We start from the raw sequence: 18,406 nt of genomic DNA, 5'->3' as shown, positions 1-18,406 counted from the left end.
CCTGCCCAGGGCCCTAGGGCCCTATTTCAGCTCAGGACTGAGCCCCCAGCCCTTGCTGCTTCCTGACAATTGCTCAGAAGGGTATCTCGGACAAAAAAGAACAACAAAACCCCCCAAATAAACAACAAAAAAATGCAGCTCAGAAGACTGCAGCATGACCATAGCATATGGACAGTTTTGTTTCCTCTGGAGTTATGAAAAATATCTGTGTAACCAATAAGTGAAACGTTCACAAATCATGATAAACGGAAAAGATTTAGCAGTTTTCAGTACAGAAGAGATTTAAGTATTGGACTAAAATATAAACCAGTAGCTGCTTCAGTCTTTTTTATATGTATCAGTCTTCCATTTTACTGCTACCTCCTTTTGACATAGACACTCAAATTCATCTTTCAAATTCTGTTTGCTCTGATGAGACATCTTAGCTCACTTTTAATGGACATGAAAGTTCTAAAGATCTGTGGTTGGGTTAGCAGTGGTTCAACTTCAGACAGATTGCTATGTGGTGATCAAATCTGTTTAATAAAACACATAGGAAAACTGGAGGGGGGGGGGGGGGGGGGGGGGGGCAGGGGGAACCAACCAAAACAAAACAAATTGAGTAGCACAAGACATGAGAGAGAGAGATCAATTAATACCATACTAACAAAAGAGGTTGACGTTTTGGAGAACATCTAATTTTTCCATTCAAGAGAATTTTGGGGCTGAGGGGGAGCAGTGGGTGTGAGAGTTCTTATTAAATGTGGTGATTTACATCACATGTGACAGCTCTACGTACCAGACATATGTGAACACTGACATCTGTGCTAGCTTCACCCGGAACACTGTATTTGCTAAACCTGGTGTTACCCTATGTGATTCTGAGGAAGTATATGATACTTGTGGTGGAGTCCAAATATCTTTGATATGTCAACAAAAGCAAAAAGATTTGATGGCAATAATTTCTGAGGAAACATTTGCATTTATTTCCCTACCTACAAAAACTAGAAATTTGGAGGGGAGATTGTATTTTTGTTCCCTTTTAAAGAAGCCTGTAATTTCAGTATCCAGAAAACTGAACCTTAATCCCCAGTCAAGGTACATCACAGGTTCTCGTCCTCAAGGGGTGTCATGGCTTCTCCTTCATACTTTCTCTTGTGAATGTCCTTCATTCTTGACAATAGCATCAACTTCCACTACTTTGTCTACATCTTCCACTACTTCTGCAGACAATGATGGTCTTTGTTCCATGTTATCAGTCCTATATTGAAGAGGTTCCCAAAGTTAGGTCATTTATCCATTGCCTTTTCTTCATCTCTTTCCTACAAACAACAAATTTTATGATGTTCATTGTCTAAGATGGGGGTGGGGGGTGCGGGGTGCCAACCTTCTTCTCTTTCTCTTCTCACTCTTTGCATTTATTCTTTTTCTATTGAACTGTGATTCATGGGGGCTTCTATCTATCAGTTTCTCCAGTATTTAACACAATGGGTTCTTAATGGGGTAAGACAGGGTTAATGGAAAGGGAAAATGCTGGGTGTTATCATAATATAATTGGCAATACAAATAAAAAGCTGTCTTCTTTTAAGTCTATTTGCCTGTGCAAAGAGGGCTGAAACATGCTTTGCATTCAGTCTTCTCCACTCTGACTTACATTTTAATGTCACTAAGGTAAATCTCAGAGATGAGAGCTTTTTCCTTCTGGGGTCACTGCATTAGGATACTCTGCGATCAGGAAGGATGGTTTTCCATTTAATTGAAATATCATTACCAGTCTGCCTTTTTTTCCCAACTCATAGAGTTGACCTTCATTAAAACAATTTGCTTTCTACAGGAAGATGAGACCAACAAGTGACACTTGCATCATGAAATGAAAAAACACTGGTAAATCCATACATGACAAATGGAGTTCTAGGAAAGTTTAGGGTGCTATTCACCACTCTTCCCAAGTAGATTCTATTTATTGTTCCCTTAGGAACAGACACTGTACCTTATGGAGTAAGGTATTGATTTTGCCAGTTACTGAGGATAATGGTGTATATTTCTGAGTTGTTGCATTATTCTTGAATTATTTTTCTTAGTTACTAAACAAAATGTGTTTTTTCATACATATGTTGTTCAAACCTGTCAAGGTTCAAGAACAAGCTTGCTTTATATAATTCTTTAAAAATAGAATCATGATTACCGTATAAAATTCTTTCTGTTTATTACTGGTAGAATTTAAGTTCTATTCATATATGTGATTTAAGTTCTATTTGTATATATTATTCATAGATGTTATTGCTAAGCTGCTCTCTATCATCTTTGAAAGGTCGTGGAGGATAGGAGAGGTGCCTGAGGACAGAAGGAAAGCCAACATCACTGTAGTCTTCAAAAAGGGCCAGAAGGAGGATGCAGGAAACTACAAGCTGGTCAGCATCACCACCATTCCTGGAAAGGTGGTAGAGCAGCTCATCCTGGAGGATATCTCAAAGCATGTGGAGGAAAAGAAGGTCATCAGGAGCAGTCAACATGGATTCACTAAGGGGAAAACATGCCTGACCAACCTGATAGCCTTCTGTGATGGAATGACTGGCTGGGTAGAAGAGGGGAGAGCAGTGGATGTTGTCTATCTTGACCTCAGCAAGGCTTTTGACATTGTCTCCCATAACATCCTCCTAGGTAAGTTCAGGAAGTGTGGGTTAAATGAGTGGACAGTGAGGTGGATTTTTCTCAAGTTATTTTTCTCAGGTTGAAATACCAAGTTCAGAGGCGGTCCTTTACTCCTTAATTGAAAATAATTCTTAAAGCAGCATTAAAGAAGAAAGAATCGCTGTCTACTGGACAATCAGTGAATGAAGAGTGTATCAAGAAGCAATTATTTATTCCTATATGATAAGATTAGTTTACACCTATTCCCAGCCAGCAGAGGGCTGATTCTCAGAGAGCCCCTAAGATAGACCCTTAAAGCATCCATAGCATTGCAGCACCACTTTTGGGCCTTTTGCCTAAATATTACATATTGAAAGAAACTATTGTAAGTTTATGTACATGTCTTCTGCAGATGGCCTAAGTAGCATATGGTAAAGTTACACCCAAGCTTATGGTTAAGCAGTATGCACATACAGGTCAAGGCATGAGTTTGGACTGCTTTTCTCTCCATATCACCTTTTCCAGAAATTGGGGTGAAATGGTGGCTTACAGGCTTGTGAATATAGAAGACAGGAGATGACTTAAATTTGTAAGGATAGAAGTGGTAGTAGGAAAAAGCCAGAAGAGGTGAAGTGCAGGTAATAGAGGTATAATTTAAAGTCTTTATGTCCTCCTGTCACTCTGTCCTTAAGGAATAGACCTTCAAAAGAGTCCATGACTTAATTTTTAAATTTTCAGTAGAGTTGATCGCAACTGGAGTTGGACTTTGAGAAAATGTTGAGCTCCTAGTAGACAACTTGTGGACTGACTTCCTATTAAAACCTGGTCACTTTCTTCAGTGTTATAGTGAGATCTGAAGTTTTTTAATGTTTTGTCCCAGCTATAGAGGTTTAGTTGTTCTGAAAAGCATAGCATGAATTGCTGTCTTGATACTCTCCCTGAATAACAAATAGGTATATTTTGTCACTTGAATGTTTTTATAGTCACGTATAACTTATAATGTTCTGTCATTGTAGTTTGTCTCCTAAACTTCCAGAGGAAGTTGGACTTGTTTATACCAAATCTGTATGTGAATTTCTGACACACAGAGAAATACAGCAGTAAAAAAGATTTATACTCGGAGTTTATTACTGATGAATAGAGTCATACTGGAGTCAGGCTAGAAAAGACATGTATACTGATAGTAAGTCTTCTGTTTAAAGTGGCGGGTACCAACTTTGATGGGATATGTGATACGCAAGCAGAAGACAAAATTTTACTGAGGTGATGCAGTGAGTATAATTTTCAAAAGGATTTTCAAAGGAGTGCAGGGGAGTTAGTCATCCACCTCCAGCTGGTGTTCAGTGAAAGCTGGGTGCCAAAGTCCCTTAAGGTGTCTTATACATTTTGTGCAGTAACTCTACTGGAACATTCTTAGCCTTATTTATCACCACAGGAAAAGGCTTGCCCTTTTTTCTTCCACTTCCCTTTACAATAGGTGGGAAAATTGTCAGCTTTATTAGTTAAATAGGTTGGATGTCTTTCTTGTTTATGATATGCAAGTGTGTCCTTCGTTTTGTTCACGTTATGGAAATGAAAATGTCCCTGTTAAATTGTCTGTGGGATCCTTACTGAAAGCATGCATTAGCAGGGTCAGGCTTGTTTTCAGTGTGGGAGAAGATTATTTGCTTGGAGATCATCTTAGTGTCATCAACACAAATTATAGGTAGTTTGGGAACTGTAATTATTTTTGCTCAATTTCGGAGTGTTTTCCAAATTAAGATTTGCAGATCAGATTGACTTCTCTCCCCCTTCAAGCTCTAACTCCATGCAGGTTTGTCTCTGCAGCCCTTCTATACCTGCAAGCACTTCTGGGCTCCTTCAGGATGCAGAGTGGGATGATTCAGCTGTGCAAAGGGGCAGGTGCAAGAAGAGCTGTGCATTAGGGCTTTGCATGTTCTACATGCTGCTACTGGAAGATGTAGGGCCTTGGCATTGCTGTCTGATGAGTGCCCCTAAGACAGTGCTCCAATACAAATATCAAGCTGCATATGCTGGAATACCTTCAGAGCTGTGGTGGAGTCAACCTTCTAGAGTTCTCGGGGAGCATCATATGGGTCTTCTACTGCCCACGTGGACCCCAGGCTTGATTTGCCTGCAGGATGCCTGGCCCTGGCTCTCTGTGCAGTCACTGGCTACCCCATCAGCTCCTACAATGAGATAAGGAGCGTACAGTTAGATAACAGGGAGAATAACCTATGGCTTTTCCTTTCAAGACCCAAGCCAGCTCTGGTACCATCCACACTAAGGCGATGGGAAGCTGTAGGGAGCCTGAGCACAGGCCAAATGCTGTTTACCTGAAAGGAAAAATCTGGATGTTGTATGCTGGATCCTGAGGATACTCAGGGCTCCATGGAGTGGAGTGTTTAGCTCACACCACAACTTCCCTGGCCAGCGTGCACATGCACATGCATGGTTCTGTGCACATCTGCATGTGAAGGAAGGTCCCCTGGGCCAAAGCTTCATAAAAAGCTGAGAAGCAGTCTCAGCTGCCCTATACCATAGCATAACACCCTTTGCTTATGTGGTTATTGTACTGTGGTCGAGCAGATACATGGGTATGGTCTTGCTCATAGTAGGGAAGTTCCCATTTCTGTCTTTGCAAAAAAAAATTCTCATCCTATACACAAGTTCAGATTTGATTCTCTCTGCAGTTCTTAATGAAATACCCCCTTTACGGTCTTTCTTTTTTTTTTTTTTTTTTTCATTCCCATCAGGCTCTTCAAAGGTTCACTGGACACATGTTTAAAGTAATTTCAGTATATAGTAAACTAGAACCTTAAGAGTAGGGCAGGAAATCAGTCTATTATGGAGGTTTTTAGTTGATTTGCCAAATTAATGTGTCAGATCACCATGCAGCAGTAGATATAATTAAGTGTCAGAGAAAGAGGGCTAAATGCATGAATAAAATATCTTATTGTATCATTACACTTTTATAATAAGATTTACTTGTCAACTTAAAATGTAATAATGTAACTAACAAGATAATTTATTTCTCAATATAATGAAGACATACAGAAGGCAAAGGCAGGACCTCGTAAGATGCCAGCTTCACTCTGTGGCTGAGTCTGCCTGGTAGCATGCACACTTAATGAAGGAAAAACCCTACTGAACTGAAGAAGGGGGCATAGCTGCGTAGGATGAGTAGCGGATGAGAAAAGAGCGGAAGTAGGCATAAAGTTTGGATGTGGTGGAGGAGAGAAAGATGAGAGAAAAACTGTGATGACAGAAGGCATAAGAGTCTGCTGGGGAAGACGCTGCCGTATGCATTTCTCCAATTGATAGAGCAAGACATTTCAATAATGTAAACTTCCAGAGAAAGAAGGTTAAAATAACTAATTGCCTTGGTGTGGGTTGCGAAGATATGTATGGAAAGCTATCCCACACTGGCTGACACATGCTAACTTGTCTGGCTGTGTAAGTTTTAATGATGCCTTCTTTAGGGAAAAAAAGGTCTACTGGAAGTCAGCTAGGAAGACAGAAATCTCCAGGCATTTCTCCTCAAATTAATTACATCTGATAGAGACTATGATTTACAAAAAACATGAGACCTGCTTAAAGAGATTTTGAGGAATAATTTGTTTACCATCTAGTTTCTAAGACTATGACACGACTAAGTCCTGGAAAGTTCCTGCTTGTCACCATTTCTAGATCATGAGCAGTGCCCTTTACTTGCCATGTTTGAATTCCTGTCAGAGGAACTGTGCAAGAACAGGCATGCCTTTCAAAGAAATGGAGGGGTATGCTACCATTCTGGCTGGCTTTGAGAACAGCAACCCAGGGAGCTGTAAACATGAGACCCTGCATGAGCTACTCTGAAGACTGTGGTTGCTTCCTTCCTGGCTCATTTCCACAGACACAGGTGCTTCCAGTGACCACCATAATCATGAAGGGCAATTAGACAAACACACCTACCCATGTCTGAATGGAGCATAGTATAGGTGCAGGTATACTGGGGCTATTTCCATCACTATAGCAGGTGAACGGATGCAAGATTGTCTCAGAGAGAGAACGACACATCCTGACCTGATCTGCTGATTCTTCTTAGACCTGGGTTTTGGCCAAGGGCTGAAGGAGCTGGCTTTTGCTAATGTCTGTGCAGATCTGAAGGGGTTCAGTGCACACAGTTGAAGTGTAGGCTGCACTCTGTGACAGCTCTGGAACATGCTAGGAGGCAGTGACAGGCTCCCTGTATCAGCATGGTGGAAGAAAGAGTTGCTGTGATTAGCATCCATGGTACACTTCCAGCTGTGCAAGGCTGTGTTGTGGAAAGTATGTAATTTCTGTGTGATCTGCTCTCTCTCTTTATATCACATGTAATCTACAAGCCAGGCGATACGCAGAATAGTAATTGCACACAATGTAAGTTCATTCCTGAACTGTGTAGCATAAATAAATATGAATGAGAGGGAACGTACTGCACTTCACATTCTTTATATATTGTGCTGCATGTTATGACAATTAGTACACTGTGGTACATCATTCGAAATGTGAGAAGTACAGTACCTGCAAATGATGTTTTGGTTTTCTCCTCATAGCTGCCAGATGGTGTGGAACCATTTACACAACATCTGAGTGTTAGTGCATTTTAAGCAGGGAAAGAACGATCCTGCTTAATGTTTTGTTTCTCTCTCTCTCTCTCTTTTTTTTTTTTTCTTTTTCTTTCTGATTTTTTTTTTATTCTTAGCCACCTAGTCAGTATATTTCAAGATTTTTTGGCAGGGTCAGAATAAAATAATAATAATAATAGGAAAAGGTGGAAAAATAAAACAAACCTCATTTATCATACTTGTTTTGTTTCTTCATGGAGGTCTAGTGTGATATGACAGTGCTTGGAAAGCCAACTAAAAACTTGTTTCAGGACTATTTAAAGAGATTTCCTAGAAATGAATGAGCATAGGTACCACATGGACCCTCATGGCATAAGGCAAAATTATTTTGTCCATCTGTTCAAACTAATGGACTTACAAAAGAGATCTTCCACTCATATACAACTTGAGAAGCATTTAAGGAGCAAGTGTACAACCTTTTTCTCTACTACAGTGAAAGATATATAAAAATTGTAGTTTTCTAATAAGCTTTTTTTTTGTTTTGTTTTCCCCCCTAGCTTAGAAATACTTTGGAATACTAAAAAGAAGGGAAAGAGAAGAAATATTTTCACCTCTACTCCAACAAGTATTCCTGGCCACTCTACGGAGAAGTGTTATTTGCCTAGGTAGGCCGTTAGTCTTAATTGGTTTGTTTTTTCTTGGATAGCCAAGATGGTGCTACAGCTCTAAGGTCGGTATTCTTAGATTGGCTCCAAGTGAGCTATACAAAGGGACCAGAAAGTTTTCAAAATCTGTAGTTTTGTTTTAGTTGAATGGAACTTCACTTCTTAAATTAAAGCTCTAAGCAAGTAAGGAATGCAGACTGGAAGTTAAAACCAGGAAAAATCATAGTTTTGTGTACAGCTCTTACACTGCCCCCCACCGTGTCCAAGCCAATGAGTTCCTGCTTCTAAGCTTCACTGAGGTTAACACTGTAATGCTAACTTAGAAAAACCTTCTGAGTCCTCTTTGGTCTTAGGAAATTCCTTTGCATTGCTTTTGAGGTTCATTTTTTGTGCTTTGCTTCTGTGCTGTGATTCTTTCATGCGTCATAGCATACAGTGCCTTGAGCCTTTGCTTCCCAAATATGCACAAAAGCTCTCCAAGGAAGTGTGCAATCTTTTGTCTTCTTCCAGAATTTCTTCCTGAGCTAGTCCAGAAACACTTTCCTCCTTAAACTGATGAAAACAAAGAAGTCAAATATGCTCCCAAACAGACCGAGTATATTATGATGATGGAGACTTGAATTGTCCCATCTGCAATAAAGGCTGAGGCTGTAACTAAACCGTGGCACGTTTAGAGAAACTTCAGATAGCTTAAAATTGCCTTTCTTGGATTCTGCTGGCAGTGCTGCCATAATAGCACATTCTTGCTGTGGGCTCCAGGGAGATTGGAAAAACTTCACATAGAAAGTTCCACTAGGATAAACCTATTCCACTGGTGCTGACCTATGTAAAGCTAGCAAAAATGTGTGTATGTGGGCTATAGTTGTTGCTGTGTAAGCTTATCCCTAATGCACAGTAAATGTTTTATGCTGCTGAAGTTATATATTTGATTCATTGACTGGCATTTTTCCAGTCACCCTTTACTGTTACCAGTTCCACTCATGTCAGTATATTGGGTTCTGTATGTAAATGCTGATATGTTCAAATCCTGTCAATGTGTTTAGTTACCTTTTCTTCTTAAATGAAAAGAATCAATGTACCTTGATGATCAACTTAGAGAAATTACCATTTTCTTACCTTTTGTGGAAAAAATAAAAAGGAAAAGAGTTTTGGTAGATTTCTGGAGCTGGCACACTGTCTGCTTCCTTTGAAAGCATAAGAGGTGAATTAGTGACCTTTGCTGTATGTACAAGGGAGAAGGGAAGGAGAACTGTTGCTCACCTTCAGTTTCCAGCATTCTCCCACCTGTTCACGCTGTAGGAAGTCACTAACATTCAAAGTCAAAATGCTAAAGTATTTGAGCATTTGAAGCCTGCGTTATAATACTGGACAGTGTAAGTAACTTCTATCCAGTCTTGGAGAAAGGAAGGATAAGAAGAAGGGAGGAGATATTGTGTTATATTGCTAGTTGATTAGGGTCATTCAACCCTACAAAATACATGTAATTTAATATAATCTGATGTAGTGCATCTTCAAGAAATACAGTTTTCACAGTGGGTAGAAGCTTGTGGGCAGGTAATAAAATCCCTGCACTGACCAGAAACTGTTGTGAACATCTGTTCCCTGACTACTTAAATTATACTTGGACAGTTTGATGCATCTCTGGCATCCATCCCGTGTTCTAGCAGAATGAAAGTAGAAGAGAAGAAGAATGTAAAATCAGAGAATCCTGTTGGGTTGTAATCTTTCTTTCTGCTTTTTCTGTTTTCTTCTCCCTCCAGTAAATCTGTCACATCTTTGTTTGGAAACTCAAGACATCCTTTCTTTCCCTTAGTTGTATTTGCAGCTGCCTGCTTACTTATTTTGTGTACATTGATTACAACCGTGCAAGGCTTCAGACTTAATTAAAAGGCAGGGCAAGAGAAAGAGAGGGGTTTCTAGAGAAATATCTTCTTGTGGCATGTCCTGTTGAGTTAAATCCAACTACCAAACTATAATTTCTGGAATGAATGATTCTTCCATGAATCTCATCTCAGTACCATCTTCACCTGAATTATGCTGGGCTGCTGTCACACTCGGGGGTTTTATATAGCCTTGGAAAAAAGGCTAGGAGAAGGATGATTAGTTAGGTTGAAACTGTTATGGTGACACATAAAAATGTGAATTGCCTTCAGCTTCCCCCGATATTACAGCAAAAGAACAATTAGTTCCCATGTTAAAGCTACACTTGCCCAATTCTTAAATGGTACTTATGTACCCAAAGTGTTAGTGCAATGTGGCAGATTTTCCATACTGGCAAAAGCAGTGCCTGATTTAACAAAAAGTGAAAATCAGAGCCACTGCACAAATTTTAAACTCCATTTAAAAAGAGCAATAATCATTAAGTCAGAATTATTAGCATTTTTAAGGGTCTTTTTATCCCATTTTGGCTCAAGGATATAATCTCATTTTGGCATGCTTACATGAAAATGAGTTGGTGCCTGGGGCTTGGCTTCCACAGCAGTAATTTGGAATATGAGTCATCTATCATTAGTTTATGCACATGCAAAAGTGTAGACCTTGTGGTTTATGGCAGTGGAGGAGGACTACAACATGTAATAACAGGTGTACTTCAACTGTGTGGCCTTAGGAGAAGCTCCAGCTGATTTTCTTCTCTGCCAATGGCAGAGAAAGACTTTACTGTATACGCTGGTATAAATCTACTCCATACATAAAAAGGAAACATTGTGGTTTCAGTAATCATACCAGGCGCAAAATGCAACTACTAGCTTTTATTCAAATAAAATTCTGTAATCCTTTCCACGAGCTCAGAGCTGCATTCAGCTGGGGACTCTGAGAATAGCTTATGCGCCTTATGAGAAATGGAGTAGAGTGAAAGACAGAATTATGTGCCTCATTCAACAAATATGTTAATACTGAAGAGTTCCCACCCCCACCCCCACCCACCCCCGCCGTGGGTAAAGGAGGAGACAAGTAGCAAAAATCCTGGCCACAAAAGGCAACCGAAGTTTCTGTACTAACATACAGTTGCTGATTCTGTCAGATGGGTGAGCTATCTGTCTTCCCAAGCATCTAGGACTTGCCAAAATCCTTTGTGCCATTCCTCGACCTGCTTCCCCAGAGTAACTTCTATGCAGATCTTTAGCCTAATTTGCCATCAGCTCATATCTTGTTACAGGTTACAAAACCCTGGTTTAAATGCAAAATTCTTCTACATTAATTATTCCTTCTTGTAAAATCCTTCACAGAATCATTAATTTGCAAAGCCCAAGCTTACTTCATTGAAAGGAAAAAACCTGTAATATATATATCTAAAAGCTTTAAATATTATTTTAACAACCCAGAATCCTCTTTCCTCCTCCTCCAGCCTGGATTTTTTTCCTCCTTCTCTCATATAGCTGAATGCCAAATCTCCATAAATTAATCACATCATATACTTAAAATGGAAATAAAGGAAATCTCATTCTTTTTCTTTCCATGTTTTGTAAGACCAGTAACTAAATTAATGTGGTAGGTTCTCTGTGAAAGTATTTTTCCCAGAGAAACTTGAGTCAAGCAGATATATTCTTTACTTTGTCTCTTCTGGATGAAAGAAGATAGTTCCTTGCTGCTTCTGGTGTAAGTTTTGCATCTGAGAACTGCAAACATATCTCCCTTACAGATCAGTACACTCCAACAGAAGGTAATGACCGTGGTCTAAAAAGAAAAACAAGAGCACAAATAATAATTAAAAAAAGAGATAAATCAAAGTAAGACAACAAAACTAAAAGCAAGGGATGTGTTATTTATTTTTGTATTTGCTGTGATTATTGAAGTCACTTTATGTTCCTTTTTCTGTCTGTAGAATGTACAAGTATATACTAAAAAAAATCTCAGAATAACATTAGCAAGGCATATAATATTTAACATTAAAAAAAAAAATAAATCCCCCAACCCCTCAGAAAAGATGAGAGGTAGAGAACGATTTCTATATAAGAAGAAATAAGTAACCTAGCATTTTTGACCTTGGAAAAGAGACACCTGAGAAAGGATATGGTAGATGGTATTATGTATGGATTGTTAGGAAGTGGTCATCAGGATGTGATGTAAAGTTACATCTCTGACCACCTCTAACCATTTGGGTTCTCTGGGGCATTTAGACAGGAGCCAAGTGCCTGTTCATCTACAGACAAGTTCCCAGTTAGGTAACAGACACTCATTTCCCCTCAGAAGGGACTTCTGAGCGTGCATAGCTAATATGAAGTACAGACAGACTAAATTAGTGTGAAGGACTAGGTGTGGTTAGGAGGGTTGGTAGGTAGGTTTGCTGTCTGGGTCTTAGCAAGATGCCTGGTAGGACTAAGGCAGACTGCAGAGCACCCTGGGTTTATGTACAAAGTGGTGATGGACAATCTCCTGTCTGGAGGATGGAAAGGCATTTTTACAGCTGTGTTACCTGTCACACAGTTCAGGGCTGTGTGTGTGGTGAATACATCTTCTGGGAGCGGATGCCCTTTGTGTTTGGTATTCCTATGAAGGAGGCAACTTCTTCACTGTATTTTCTCAGTTCTTTTGCTTTCTGCATCTTTGCTCAGGTATCTCTTCCAGGCTGATGCTGGAAGATCTGATTGAATGAACTGTGCGTGGTACACATTATCACCTGCATAGTGCTATCAATTCTGTGTACATTATCCTATCATCTTTTCCTAAAACTTCTGTAGGTACTGAGTAAAATGCAAAATGGGGTAGAGCTGATGTGGAAAACAGATCATTGTAATCAGCCCTTGAATTCAGCTGGAGTGCAGAAACCTGAGCCACTGAGGGGTGTTTCCATCCCATGTTTTTTTTAAGTTGTTTCTGAGAGTTTGCACACAAAATATATTTTTAAAATGTGCTGTAAAAATTGTTCTTCAATTTTTAACAACTTAATTAAGTATTAAAATCCAATTCGCTTTATATTTCAAACTGCAAATTCTAAGGAGTTTTTGCTCTCTCCTATTAGGAAGGGTGTTTGTCATAATTATTTGTTATGTGTATTAAATGTATGAGTATGCATCATTTAAATTGTAAATACTTTTATGCAGAATGACAATCAAAGATAAGATTGGTGCATATCCAAGCTATGATCACACATCCTGAAGAAGCCATGGTCTTCCAAGTACAGATGTCAGGGGCACATGAAATAATAAAAAACTGCAGTGGATCTTCACAGCTGCACTTGGGGTACCTGCACACTGTAATGGTGTGTAGTCATACCTCAAATCCACCCTGAATGCCTCTACTAGCTCTAAACTAGCCACCCTGGTACAGGCGCTTGGTACAGGTTTCATGCCGTTGTACCAGGTATGGCAGCAGAGGATGCAATATACTTTCTTTTAAATGCTAAGGTGATTATTTTGCAATGAGCTCCATGTTACTGCAGCTGCACAGTTAATGTTGCCCAAGCTATCTTGCCTAGAAATAGCTGAAGAAATTCCACATGAGCTGAAATCACCTTTGACAGCAGTTTACAGGTAAATAGAAGTAAGAAGGTGTTATTGCCCTTATTTTATTGAAAGGGAGAAAAAGAAACACTGGACTTAACTAACTTGTCAGAGAGTGGGAGTCTGATGGACTACATGTAGGGTGGGCACTCAATAAATCTAAGGTCTAATGTGGGTTCTAGTGCACTCTTGCATGATGATTGTGTCACTTAACTCCTCTGAATCTCAGTTTTTCGTGCTCTGAGATAGAAGTAATTATATGCAGCTACCATATAATATCCACAGAGAGCTGTGTAGCTGGAAAGTATCACTGAACCTATCAATAGGAAAAATGGGAGAAAGTTAATAAATTTTAAGGCCAGAAGGGAACATCATGATCATTTAACCTGTCCTACTGCATTACTGAGGCCATAAAATTTCCCCTATGTGATTTCTGAATTATTCCCCAAACTTGTAGTTTCAGAAAGGCATTCAGACATTTTCTACTCTTGATACGAATACTTTTAGAATCTATACCAGCAAGTTTTTCTAAAGGCAATAAATAGAAGCGTATCTTTGGTATCATAGGGAATACAGTGCTTCAAAACAGGAGGAAAAACCCATTTAAAACAGTGTGAAGATATTCTTATAAGCAAAATCCCATAGTTTGTTTGACTCAGTGGAAATATCCTGCTTGAATAAAATTGAAAATGTTAATTCTTTTTCCTCATCTTGCTCCCCTCTTTGCTGAGCAGGGTGGAGGTCTGCTGGTGAAAACATGCAAAGGTGCAATGGGGATCTCTCCAGGATCTGGGCTCTGACACACAGTAGCTGCCCCTGGGTCCCAGTCTTTCCAGTTTCTGGAACTTGTACATATGAGCCCTCAAGGCTGCAGCCTCACTCTGGCTGCTGGTACAGACCCTCTTACACACACATGCAGTGACACACTGACACACTTGCACCATGCATCCCTCCTGTAATTCAGCTTAGTCACACAACCCGTGCAGGATCTGGTCTGGGTCATCACTCTCCTCCCTCCCACTTCACTCCCAGAGACACAGACACGTACGCACACCCACCCACCCACCCTAGAGAGTCCCTCACCCAAGAAAAGAGTTAGAAAGGCATTTAGCAAGAAGACAGGACAGGGTGCTAATCAGGTGGAAGGCACAGCCAGACAAGTGTACCGACCAGCACCAGTTCATACATGACTGATCCCTTTAATTCCCTTACTCCTCTGTCTTCCTATACATGTTCCTCCCCATATCACCTTGATCCTTCCGTTTCCCCACCTGTGATTCTCTCCTAAACATCCCGTAATCAGTCCTGTGCAATCCTGAAATGCTCTTCCTCTGCATGTCACAGCGTGTCCCATGGCCCTAGGCAGTGGCCCCTCAGTGTGAAAGGTGACCTGGAGAGCAGCTTCCACTGCTTCATGGCGATGGGTGCCCCCAGCCTCTGGTGCTGAGGCTCTCCTGGGACAGTCCTGCAGGAGCCGAGCAGGGGCTGTTTCTCTAAGTGGGTTATTGGAGTTCCTCCACCTGCCTTGAGCCCCTGTACTCCTTCATGGGTGTGGAGATGGGCAAACAGCTGGGGTGGACCTGGGATGAGGTGGGACAGGGTGTAATTTGAGGTCACCCTCCTACTTTTTTGCCTCTCTGCTCCTCTGTGTGTGCGCAGTCAAGATTTTTGTCGCATTGCTTAAGAACTGTATTGTTGGAGTGTATTGCAAAATTACTTTTTTCCTCCTAATGTTTCTTTTCAAACAAGCATTTTTCAAATTTCTTAAGCAACAATGAAACCTTTCCTCTTGGGGAAATCCATATTAAAATATTAAGTGGGACTGTTTCCAGCTGGCCTCTCTTAATAGTTTTTATGGTAAGGATTTTTACCTTATGAAAACATTAAAATAGAATATAAATCCTCCTACCTCCCACTTGTGCTCCTAATAGGGAAAATCACCTCACCCTGCAGTAGTCATCTGTGCAAATTATTTTAGGATGGGTGAATCTCTATCTGGAATTTCTTTGGTCTTTCTGGTGGTTACAGGGTGAATGCCTAAATCTGAGATGGCTAAACCCAGGTAAGATGGATCCCATCCTGCATATAATTTTGGGGGGAAAAGGTCAACATTTTCTGCTACAATCACTGCTATGTGATAATGTAAAATGCTTTCCCATGTTATTTCCAGAAATGCACAGACTAAACCAGCTGATCAAACAGCTGCATTTCAGAAGGTTCAATAGTCCAGAAAAAGAATCAGTGAAAAATCATGCACCCATTTTTGTACCTTTAATGATTTACAGTTCTAAAAGCCTATCCAAACCCTTTATCCTGCAAGGTTTTTCCCAGTAAACAGGCCTTGACACTACTATGAATTTCACTGCAAATATGGCACACGAGAGCCAAAGAATCCCGGTAAGCCTCATGCCACAAGCTTAAACTTTCTGCTTTACCCCTGTGTCAGACATTGCTCCTGAACACAGTGGGCAGGGAAAAAATGTGCTTTTTCTCCAGGTAATGTCTGTGCACAGTCTGGGTAAGCTCTTCTCCGTAGAAGCTGACCTGACATTGAGTACCTGTGCCATGGGGTTGTATTTTCTTCTGTGGAGTGGTAGATGGAGAACAGTGTTTGGTGCAGGGAACGTGACAAACCACTGAGGATCAGTAACCTGCCATGGTGAGTTTTAACAGATAAATCAACTGCCATCAGTCATAACTGTAACCTTTTCTTTCTTCGATGACTTCCCCAGTTCCTCATATTTGCCACCACATCAAGGCTCAGAATGGTCAGACACCAACTTTTTTAATCCTCTGTCCATCTTCCTGTTCAAGATTGACAGATAAAATAACATCAAATAAAGGAGGGGTGGGGAGAAACACTGCTGTAAAATTTAACTGTAGTTAAAAGCCAGCCAACTAAATCACAGCGAAAAGAATTTTGCCAATTGTCTCAGTCCCTAGTTGATTGAAAGATTTAATAGAAGTATCGCCTTTGCTATAAATACCGCATTATTCTTCTGACATGAAAAGTTTCAGCAAGTATACTTCGGTTTTAACAACCTTAATTTAATGTTGAAAAATGTTACTTCTTGCAGCATTAAGTATTTTATATACAGTTGTATAATTGAGGGCTGTGATTATCACAGCATCCATAATCTGATTATGAAGGTATTTTTTTAATATATTATAGATACAATTCTAATGTATGCTTTTAGGAGTTGCGTCAAAATGGGTATGGCTATGTGAGGTATTCAACTTCTGCCAGGAAAAACGCCTAGTGGGTACCAAGAGAAAAGAGGTGGGTAACAGGATCTGTGCCCTGTAGAAAATCATAACGGCTTCTTGCTGCAGTACTTCCACTGTCACTTTCTGGCTTGTACAAAGTGAGGTCCTGGCATGCCCTGCCTGTTCCCCTGCCAGAATTCTGAGTGGCCGGAGTTTACCGCAGCTGCCAGCTGAGTGCATTGCACTGAGACAGGGAAGGCATTGCCTCCACCAGCTCCATTTTCTGCCAGCAGAATGCAGAGGAAGGCATGAGTCATCCTGCACAGACTTCCTGTATGACTTTGATTAGCTAAGATCTTTTTCTATGTCATTAATTTTTTAGAGATGTATATTGGCCTGCATTTTCCAGAGTAATGGGTTACTTTGCCTATTCTCAGCTTCTTTGCTGAAATCGGTAAAACTGAGTGTCCAGATCTCTTCTGAAAACAGACCCACTTTAAGGATGAAGTCATAGACATGCCTTGGTTTAAAAAATGCTGGTGGGTCTGTCTTTTGAAGGGTATGGTCATGTGCATAGATTTCTAGCCAAGAAAACCCCATCTTTTGTAGTCCTGGTTTTCTTGGTTTCTCTAATTTAAAAAGTATAATCTACTCAGATTGTTTCCCAAATTCATTCCATCTAGGTATGAGTTTGCATCACCTTTACGTACCCGTACCTTGGAGACAAGCTATTTTGAAATCAGTATACACTTCTTTCTAAATGCCCCTGTTTTAAAAATCCACGTTCCTGCTAGTTAGAACCCTTGGCTTGTAAAAACTGAATGATCTTCTTACGGGACTCAGTGCAGGGCAGGCTGCGGGCAACCCACTCCTTTCAGAGTAATGAGGACTGCGGGCAGATGACGTTTGCCCCTGCATGTGCTGGGTCCTTCTCTTTCAGCGCAATGTGCACAAACAGTGTCTTGGGTGTGGGGGTTTTTGTACATTTAGATGTTTTCTGGATGGGATCACTATATAGCTCTGAAAACTGGCTATTGCATAGGTCACATAGCTATTTTGATATTCATTTCCATTGCAAATTCTACCCATTTTAGAAATACTTGGAATACATAAGGTGCCACGTAATTAAACTCTGACGGTTCCAGTGAAGTGTTATGCTCTATCAAGCTCATAATATCAGTCGAAAGGATTTTTTTAAAAGAAGATGCACACAATGCAGTGTGGAGAATAATATATCTTTTCACAATTTATTGAACTACATTTGCATAATTTAATATTTTGAAGTCCATAAATACTTATTTATTTGCAAATGCTTGACATTATGATGTGACTATATGAACTCTCACGTACCCTAATAAGAATTAAAGAAATTAAAAATCAGGGCACTAGCAGAAGAAAAATGAAAAGAATCCTATACAGATAGCCAGGAAAATATGATATGGGAAAAAAAATCAGACACATTTGAAATTAAAGCTGACACGCTGTTCTCAGTCTACCCCACTGTGTATAGGGACTGTTGAACAGTGGGTGTTTTATGATTGTTTTTTCAAAGTGAATCTCATTCTCATAAAGGTCCTGGGCTGATACCACTAGCATGCAAAAGTTGAATTCTTTTTTCAAATGTTCCGTGCATGAATCGTAGCAAAAAAATCAAGAAACATATGAGCTGCTGAGCATCCTTATTTCCCTAGGAGCTGAGTGGAGGGAAGGGCATTCCCCATCACACGGGATGGACTTCTCCTTTGTTTCCTTTTCATTTCCTTTTAGCTTTTTGTCATCAGAACAAGTTCTGTATAAGAAAGTGATTAGATTTCCTTGCCTGTCTTGCCCATAGCTGTTTGGTTTGTGTGACTTTCTGGGTTTTACAGCTCCAGCAATAGGAACTGGAAGGGTC

General features: G+C 40.1%; 1 protein-coding gene across 8 annotated transcripts in view; it reads left to right on the top strand.

Annotated features, from left to right (window-relative positions):
* The window catches only part of LOC308066622 (uncharacterized protein), a 70,822-nt gene that overhangs the window by 34,290 nt on the left and 18,126 nt on the right, over positions 1-18,406 (top strand). For 7 of the 8 annotated variants that reach the window (XR_013929226.1, XR_013929227.1, XM_080394111.1 and 4 more), the window contains exon 2: positions 2,291-2,640. Coding sequence is in view for 5 of the 8 variants with exons in the window: in XM_080394111.1 (XP_080250237.1) it covers positions 2,291-2,640 (350 nt within the window). In the remaining 3 variants the exon portion in view is untranslated. Of the gene's footprint in view, positions 1-2,290; positions 6,922-18,406 lie in introns of all 8 variants that reach the window. The other variant, XR_013929228.1, reaches the window with a different exon arrangement.

Source organism: Falco punctatus, assembly GCF_963210335.1.
Source record: "Falco punctatus genome assembly, chromosome: 6".
Taxonomy (NCBI): Eukaryota; Metazoa; Chordata; class Aves; order Falconiformes; family Falconidae; genus Falco; species Falco punctatus.
This window is presented reverse-complemented; position numbering and strand designations above follow the sequence as displayed.